The sequence below is a fragment of the Camelina sativa genome, chromosome 15, assembly GCF_030686135.1.
Source record: "Camelina sativa cultivar CO46 ecotype springtype chromosome 15, ASM3068613v1".
Taxonomy (NCBI): Eukaryota; Viridiplantae; Streptophyta; class Magnoliopsida; order Brassicales; family Brassicaceae; genus Camelina; species Camelina sativa.
Window position 1 is genome coordinate 25,012,523 of NC_141894.1, and position 9,776 is coordinate 25,022,298.

A 9,776-nucleotide genomic window follows, 5' to 3' on the forward strand; every position below is an offset into this window, starting at 1 on the left:
TCCTATAGAACCGGCAAAATTACTCATTTCGTATTCATGAATCAAAGGTTCACAATTTCTTGAGTGTCCTTCACGTAATCTGCGAAAAAAATAGTCTACTAAATAAAATAATTTTCAAATGATCCTAGAAAAAGAACTGTGAGACATAAGAATATTCTTTAAAGTTCAAGCTTGATGCTTACTCGCATTCGTTTACTTCTGCTCTCTGCCTCGACATCGCTGCGTCCACATTCTCTACTGTGTTCTGTTTCATGGAATCCATCATTGACCATATTGTCTTCACAAACATACGGAAGAGTGTTTCGTTTACCATGTCGGTTATTCGGTGATGAAAAATCCTGAGAGAGTCGAATGTCCGCACTATCGTCACTGTCTCCATACACTTCACTCTGATAATCACTGTTATTAATGTTCCCAAACTCTTCACTCTGATCATCACTGTCTCCACACTCTTCACTCTGATTAGTCTCACAGTCCTCAAAAATTCGTATACCCCATCCTTTTAAATTGCAGCCACCAGTGAGACTAAACTTTATATCCACTTGATCGTAGTTTACTTCAGCCATAGGGTCATTGTCTTTGTTTAATGGGAAAAGACAGTCAAATATAAAAAGATGACTAACCTTCTGCTCTGTCCACAAACAATCTTTTTTATATGTGGAATCAACATGGTTCCCAAGTCTTCCTTTGAACCGACAAGATAGCTGAATATGTATACCAGGTGTAATTATGCCATCATAATCAATCACGGCGCAAGTCCTAATCCTTAAGAATGGTTGGTAGGGAGAGGTGTCAGGCATAGAGATATTGCTCAGAGAAGTGGAGTTTCCAGAATTTCGATGAGTGAAATATGAAGGCACTTCTTCACCTGGCAAGACTATTTCCTTGAAAATTGATTGTTGATGAAGCAGAGCTTCTGGATCCAAGTTGAAGCAGTTCGTGAAATTGAGATCGAGTTTGGGGGTGTAATGATCTGAAAGAGAAGAGGAAGACTCATCAGAGACTTGTAACTCAGAGTAACTACTGTCTGTTTCCATTGCCACCTCACTTGGAGTATCATTAATCCGAGCTCCAGCCAATGCCACGCAATGTGCAAAATTAGCAACCTTGAGACTTTTCGGTTTACAAATGTTTACGGATATGCATTGTAAATTGTTGCATCCACTCATGTATAAGAATCGAAGGCAAGAAAAGTCCTGGATCCACCATGGAACCTCCTCAATCCCTGTTTCAACTAGTTTGAGCAATGAGATGTTGGTTGAGATATCAGGAAAACTCCTCAACCGTGAGCATCCACTAAGGTCGAGCCAAGTAAGATATTCGAAGCCGATGTCGGCTGGAAGAGTCTCAACATTTATGCATTCTGTAATAGTCAAATGCTTTAGGTTATAGAGATTCTGAAATTAAGATGGAAGCTCCACCAAACTTGGGATATCCGAGAGCCTCAGACTCGTCAAAGAGGGAGACATTATGGTCATGAGAGGTGTAAGAGGCTGAACCATATAAACAATTTATAGATGTTAAATTTATATCACTTCAAAATGACACTCATTTCCCTAATAAAGTAACTACTTACATTTTCAGGATTGGTTGGTCTCAAATTAGTGAGCTAAAAGGGTTACTACTTAGAAAGTTTTGAACAAAATAATATGATAAATTGCAGATTTTAAGATTTTTTAACAGTAAGAAGTTTAAAAAAAAAAATTCTATGCATTTTTATTAGATAATATGATTAATTGCAGATTTTTTTTAAAAAACAATTAAATATGATTGGTTTAGACTTAGAGTTACTGAAAATTGTTAATCAATCTTTTTTTTTTACTTTATATTCTTTATTTGTGTGAACACCTTAAAATTTGGATTAGTTAGGAACAAAAGGAGTCTTATTTTTGTTTGATTCTTTTCACATAAATTTGCATTTATTCATTATCTAGTATTATATGTATACTAGGTTCGGACCCGTACGTACGTGCGGGATTATGTTTATCAACCAATTTATTTTAATACTTATAATCAAACTCATATTAATTGAGATTCTAGTTTGATTTTTGGTTTAGTTTATTAATGTTTGAAAATTTGAAATAATAATGGTTTCACCAAAACTTTAAAATTTATAACAACATAATGGTTGGACTGATAACAAACGTAATCAATTAGTTAGATTCTATTAAATTTGTGAACTATCAAATCAAATATATAACCGTTAACAACGATAAATACCCGTTTGAGACAAATACGAATATTTAAGGATGGACGTAATTCTCTTTTCGTTTTGTCATGTTCCATGATGTCCTACAGATGTTCTCAATTTTTTGTTGCATAAAAGAATACATTCCCAATATGGGACATTTTGAATATGAGACAAATTTGTATTTTTGATCGAAAACAGGACGGGACCGGAAGAAAGCATACATTCTCAAACTCCCGTATGGAATAAACATAAATATAATTCATAGTATATTTATATATCCTATGTTATAATAAAAATATTACAAAATTAATTGACTGTTTTATTCTATTTTATATACGGTTCACCTATATTAGATTATGTTTTTTTGTTTTAATATTTTTAACTGTTATAAAACATATTTTATGTATTTTTTATTTTTATATTATTTTGAACTTATGCTAGTTCAATTGAAAATAGTAAGATTTATTTGAGAACATTAAATGTATTTTATCACGTTATAGAACATGTCAAGAGTTAGAATTATTTATTTAGTATGTGTAAACATATTTATTTAGTATAACATCCGTAACCCAATTTTTGTCATTTTGGTTTTTGGTTCAGTTTCATTTTGGTTTATGAATATTTGGGTGTTTGAGTGTTAATCAGTACTTTAAGACTTTGATAAAACCAGCGGTTGGCCTGGAAACGATTAAAAATAAGTTGTTATCTAATTTTCTAATCTTATGTGGTATTTTGCAGAGTAATTTATTTTTAAATTTTTATAGACTTTTTAAAGATAATGATGACTTAAAAACAAATTTCAATGTACGCATGTTATAAAGTTTTACTGCCATGTGTGTTGTTTGTTTTCTTTTCCATATATACATCCCCAATTATAGTGTCATTTTAAAAAGATTGTTCACATCATATATTTGAAAAAAATAAGAAAATAATATAACTAAATACATACAACTGATTACAAATTTACAATACAGTCATGGAAGATTAAATTGTACTTTTATGTGTTGGTTTCTAAAGTAAATTGATAATGTTAAATCAAGGCTCAACTATATACCTTAATAAGAATTTTCTATAGAGTTTTCTTAAATAAATCTATATAAAAACTAAAGAAAACAAATACTAATACAGTATTTTGTGACTTACCAGATTCATATAAAAAATGTGGACTTCTTTTAAGCAATTAAATGTAATTTTCTTGTTTTGCAGATGTTATGTCAATTGGATGAACACTCGCTCATATGTTATGTCAATTGGATGAACACTCGCTCATATACCAATCCTTCCTTATATACAATCTCTAGGTAAAAAAATGTATGCTTGCGAAAGAGATCTTGACTTGTATATGTTTATGTACACGACATAAAATTATAAACTTAACAATTCATAAGAATAATAGTGATAAACATGACATAGAACATAGTATTGGTTAACAAAAAAAATAGAATATAGAAGATGTTAGTAATATGCATATGCAAACTTAAATACTAAGACACATACATTTTTTTTTTTTTTTTTGCAGAAACAAAGAGATACAAAAATAGTGTAGAGTGCTATATATGATATGTGAATGTTAAATCGATTACTCTATTTATAGGGTGGAAAGAGTCAGGCTAAACATTTTTTACTTACTTTTATGTTTAAAACAACAAAAAACTATATAAAATCTTATTTATTTTTCTTTTAATGCATATACAATATGTTTGAATTTATATGGATGATTCGATTTGGATAATAAATTAATTGTCTAAATTTTGCAATTCCTATTAAACCGATAAGAGTAAATATATAAGCTTAGTTATAGAAATAATCCCTAAATTTTAGATATTTGGTAAACTAATTATTGATTTATTTCAAGATTTCTTAATATAAATCATCTGTTTAAATTAAAGTTAAGTTATTTTCATATATACTATTCGAATTTAATTAGATCTAGTTGTTATGGAAATCTTAAATGATAAGTTTTATTAATTGCAAAAATCTCTTATTATTTTATAAAATTTTAATTACTATATAAAATTCAAGGAATTGTTAATATAAATAATTTCGTTTTTATTATAATATTTAAAATTATCATTTTGTAATCTTATTGGCTGTATTTTTTTATATAGATGTCAAATATTTGAATTTATTATTTGTAATTAATATAGAAATGTATTATTTATAGTTAATATAGTTTCCTAAAATACAGGAATATCTTGAATTATAAAAAAGTTAATCATTTAGTCTTTAATAATTGTTACCATTGTTTTAGGAAATTTTAGTTTTATTTTTAAAATTCTGTAGGCAAGTATAGTTAATATAGTTTCCTAAAATACTGAAATATCTTGAATTATAAAAAGGGGCATTCTCAAAAATGCCCCTTTTTCTATCCCTTTTTTTGAAAATACTCCTTTATGTTGACCATTTTTATATACAAAATGACCAAATTACCCTTTTTGAGTGACAGCAAGAATGTACAGTCATCAAAATCGAAAATATTTTCCCGCCAAAAAAATTTCCCGCCAAAATTTTTTTTCCCGCCAAAATCGAAAATTTTTCCCGAAAAAATTATTTTTTCCCGCCAAAAAAAATTTTTTTCCCGCCAAAAATATTGAAATTTATACCTTTTAAAAACATTGTAAACGCTTTTAAAAAACTTTTAAAAGTGTTTACAAGGTTTTTAAAAAGGCTTTAAACACATTGTAAACGCTTTTAAAAACCTTGTAAATGCTTTTAAAAAGCTTTTAAATGCTTTTAAAAGGTTTTTAAACACCTTATAAACGCTTTTAAAAGCATTTACAAGGTGTTTAAAAACCTTTTAAAAATCTTATAAAAACTTTTACAAGGTTTTTAAAATTATTGTAAAAGCGTTTACAAGGTGTTTAAAAACCTTTTAAAAATCTTTTTAAAAACTATTTGAAAACCTTTTAAAAACCTTTTAAAAACCTTTTAAAAATCTTGTAAAAGCGTTTACAAGTTGTTTAAAAAACCTTCTAAAACTCTTTAAAAAATCTTGTAAAAGCCTTTACAAGGTGTTTATAAGGTATAAACCTTATAAAACCTTTTAAAAACTTTGTAAATTTTTTTTGGCGGGAAAAATTTTGGCGGAAAACTTTTTTTGTCGAAATATTTTAACAAAATTTTTTTGACAAAAAAATTTTTGGCGGGAAAAATTTTTCGAAAAAATTTTGGCGGGAAATTTTTTTCGAAAAATTTTTGGTGGGAAAATATGTCGGAAATTTTTTGGCGGGAAAATTTTGTTTTTCTTTTTATTGAATAAAATAATTTTCATCTAAGGGTAAAATGGTTATTAAAAATTAAAAGAGGGCAAAAATAAAAATGACCAGAAAAGAGGGTATTTTTGAAAAGGAGTATATCAAAAGGGGCGTTTTTAACAAATTCTCTTATAAAAAAGTTAATCATTTAGTCTTTAATAATTGTTACCATTGTTTTAGGAAATTTTAGTTTTATTTTTAAAATTATGTAGGCAAGTGGGTCTGTTTGGCAACATGGATATATGTTTATTTTTTTTTATCCCTATGTGTACTCCCCAATTAATAGTATAAATATATATATATATATATATATATATATGTACATATATATATATATATTTATCTATATTTATATCTTCATCTAACTACGAAAATAAAAATTTTGGATTTTAATTAAAACAAAATTATGAGAGTGAGTGTATGAACGTAATGACACAAAGTCAGTTGTTTTAAAAATTGAAAGTTGGGTCAATATTTTTTCATAACATATAACTTAATATTTACATTCGTTAGAACTTATTATTTTTTTATTGTCTCAATTTATTATGTCTTCCATTTAATACTTGTTTTTACTTAAGAGTCGCGTTTCTTCGCAGTAATTTGTTTTAGTTGTGTTTACATTTTTTGTCATAACTTTTCCTTTTGATGGTTGTATTTTTTTACTAAAAGTTATGTATCTTATGATTCTATGAATTTTCTTTGTTTTTTATAGTTTTAATTTTCTTGTTATTCTATATTTTTAAACTATATCACAACATGCACCATTTTGAGTTTATTTTCCTTCTCAAATTCTTAATTATCTATTGTTTTTTTTTAGAATATTTTTCTGCAACATTGTGGGAGTCTGTATCCTAATGATTATAATGGTACCATACATAACTTTTTTTTTTCCTTTTGTGGCGTTATAAATTGGACGATAACTTCAAGTTTATTTAAAAAATGAACGGAAAAATGTAAGCTAAAGTACATACCTGCACTGTTTTCCACAATTTCCCACTTTTCATTGTAAACATTTGAAGTGCTTGGAGATTCTCTAGACGTAGATTAGAGGGTAATTCTTCAATCGCTGATTCCCCTAGATCAAGATCTGAAATGTTGTTTGAGATATCTGGAAAACTCTTCAATTGTGAACATCCCCACAAACGGAGGCATTGGAGAGATATGAGGTTCAATCCCGTTGGGAGAAGCTTCAAATTAGAACAATATGACATGTCCAACTCGATTAGTTTATTGAGGTGTCTAATAGAGGACGGAAGTTCCACTAAACTCCCAAGGTTAAGTGTCTCGAGATTAGTGACCATAGAAAGATCTGGAATTTCCTTCAGACTTTTAGATCCCCACAAATCCATATCCTTGAGCCCTGTAAGTGCCTGAAATATAAGTAAGTTACACAACACTTCACAAAGAAGTGGTCATCTAAAATAAAAAAAAAATCAACATTTTAATCTCGATATTGTTATGTTGTATGTCTCGAACTAAAAATCACTCTGCTATCATCAATTAATTAGTTGGTGTTTATTATATATTATTTTATGTTTTCTCTAATCTTTATGTGGGATCCTAAGACATCTAATTGAAATGAAAGACTTTTCTCATGTCATCTTGTAATGAATCTCACTAACATGCATGTCGGAAATACACATATTAGACAACATATCCATAGCCAGTCAACTAGGCAATCACACCATAATCATGAGCTTCTAACTAAAAAAAACTTTTTTTTTTTGAGTTGGTAATCATTAAAATTAAAGTTTTAGTGGTATCAAAATAGAGTAAACTAAAACAAGTATAACTAATCCAAAGAAAGTAAGATTCAGTTTGAGATGAATGAACCAAAAGGCCTATCATTTTGAGAGGATTTGTTATGATCTCACAACAGAACTTTTAAGATCAGAATTAATTATATAAGATATGCAACAATCTACTTATTACCAATTGGTTTTGTGTTGGAAACATATGATTATTCATAGCAATTAATTATAATTTCAATAAAGACTTACATGAACTCCTTCCCATAACTTCTCGAGATTGCTATTCATCATTTGGAGCTTGACAAGGTTTTTAGGTTGAAAGTTAGAAGGCATAAATCTCAACGGGTATTTTTCCCAACTTAGAAATTTGAGCTTAATTAGGGGGCAAATAGTCGAAGCCTTCTTGTAGGTGCCATCTAGTTTCTTTGTTCCCGCCAAATGTATTAGTATAAATGTTCAGAAATTTGAGATTTCTCATTTTTTTGAAGGCTTTCTTATGTATCCGTAACCTCGTCTAGATTTAATGATATACCTTGAACTGTGTTAGAACCCTGAAATATAACAATCGTTATCTTAACAAGTAAAACTTTCAAATCAGAAAAATTTATATGGAAGGGAGAAAAAATCATCTTTACCCGCCAAGGCATCTAAGACCACTTCATCATCCAAGTCATCAATAATGATAAGAACTTTATGGTTTTTTAATTTTCCTCTCAACATACCTAAGTGGTCTACCTTTATGCCCTCTTGGTCTAATATTTGAGAGAGGAATTTCCTTTGCAAGTGCAACTTCATGTTATAGTCAGTCGGGTTACCTTTGCTATAATCTTTGATACTCTTAGATATGAAACGCATGTCTATGAAAACCCTACCTTGGAAGTGATGAGAGAGTCGACTAAATAAAGCTCTTGCAATGGTAGTCTTTCCAATTCCTGAGGGACCCCATATCCCAACCTTTCGCACTTCTTCAGATTTCAAGTCCAACATCAAACTCATCTTTGTGATATGATCTTCGATCCCAACAAAGCCCTCGAAATCGTTTGATGGAGTTATATTTAGGTTCGTCAAAATGTCAGTGACAATAGCTTCAATCAATTTTGCTTCGTCATTTTCCCTACCAATAGCAGAAATATTAATACACAAGCAAGAAAAAAACAAGTATATATATATATATATATATATTACGTCAAATCCCAAGTATAAACAAATATATGCAAAATATACAAATGAAGGTTCCTTGAACTTGTACCAATTTTGAGAATGGAATCCGACGAGATTTCCTACATCCATCAACGCTTGCCGCCATAATTTTACCTCATCCTTTGTTTTGTTGTGGCATGTTCTTTCAAATATCTTTCCAAAGTCTCCGCTCATGTTTCTGACATGAGAAGGATCCAAATCATAGAAAACGGGTATCACACGTTGAGGTTGACCTGACATGTTCTTGCATTTCACTATCTCCAGCAGCTCGTTTAGGCACCATCTAGAAGAAGCATACTCTTTGGAGAAGACAACAATTGCAATCCTCGAATCCTTAATGGCTTGTTTAAGCACGGGATCGAGCGATTGACTTTTTTCGATCTTGTTGTCTTGGAAAAAACTGATCAGTTTACGATCTAGCTCTTTTAGAAAGTGACTAAGGAATGTTTTTCGGACATCTTTCCCTCTGAAGCTCAGGAAGACATCATAACGCCAATTGGTAGAAGAGAAGGAGGAAGAAGAAGACATTCAAAATTAACAAAAAAAAATTCCTGAAAAATCCTAATCACAGATCAGATGACATTTGAAAATGGAAATTTTCACGAGAGTTTTCTAGCAAACAAAAACCAAAAGTTGACTAAGTTTTCTCTTCTTTTGCAAACAGGATGTAGTTTTTAAGATGAATGTAAGAGGTTTGCCGTCTGGTATTTTCTATTTCTTAGTTTTCTAACTAAAATGTAAACCATAGTTAACTACGTTAATCAGAGTTTACTTGCACGATAGTTGACTACATTATTTATTAGGCTAGTTAGTAGACTTTTAGTTTTATAATCAAGCCACTGCCTATGAGTCGCTATATAGTATATACTACTACGTAGGGAATCATATTGAGATAAATGCTGAGGTGTCCTTGTTTAGAGAATTCCATACACCTTTTAGCAATTTACCATAATATATTAAACCAAAATTAATAAAAAAAAAATGTTATTGATTTTTTTTTATGTATACTATATGTTGTTAACGTGTATTTTAAAAATATTTTTAAAAAACTTTTAAAATCTAACGTCTAATTTTATTAGTAAAAAATTGTTATTCATTAAACAATGTACCAAAATTTTTTCACAAACACTAAAAAGAAATGATCGTAACAAAAAGATCAACAAATTAAAATAGAAATTTGAACTTAATAGTACTCATATCTTAATATTTTCTGTAAATGTATATTACACTTATAGAATTTTGATTTAATCATTTGTCATGTTTCAATAAATTAGTTTTTAAACCACACAAAAGACATGTTGCCATAAATAGTAACACTTTATCAATATTTTTTCTACTATGTTAAAACTTTTTCCATATTTAAAAATTTCACGGGTGAAA

At 29.2% G+C, this 9,776-nt stretch overlaps 2 protein-coding genes across 3 annotated transcripts; both read right to left on the minus strand.

The window, feature by feature from the left end:
• On the minus strand, positions 1-7,753 carry LOC104748669 (disease resistance protein RPS6; the record flags this gene model as incomplete). The annotated part of the gene is given in 6 exon segments (XM_087487286.1): positions 1-79; positions 183-1,493; positions 6,417-6,815; positions 7,446-7,571; positions 7,573-7,705; positions 7,707-7,753. Coding segments are annotated over 6 exon segments (2,025 nt in total), but the record flags the coding sequence as incomplete, so codon positions are not given.
• Positions 7,455-9,098, minus strand: LOC147927074 (disease resistance protein RPS6-like). Of its 2 annotated transcripts, XM_087486652.1 has the most exons (4): positions 8,446-9,098; positions 8,069-8,310; positions 7,832-7,985; positions 7,455-7,747 (listed from the first exon to the last, which is right to left on the minus strand). In XM_087486652.1, the coding sequence occupies exons 1-3, from the start codon at positions 8,922-8,924 to the stop codon at positions 7,888-7,890; spliced, it is 819 nt and encodes a 272-aa protein (XP_087342778.1). In that variant the 5' UTR covers positions 8,925-9,098; the 3' UTR covers positions 7,455-7,747; positions 7,832-7,887. The 2 variants fall into 2 exon arrangements, with proteins under 2 accessions (XP_087342778.1, XP_087342777.1); XM_087486651.1 differs by having other exon boundaries at positions 7,674-8,310; positions 8,446-9,058.
• Between the last annotated feature and the right edge of the window lie 678 nt (positions 9,099-9,776).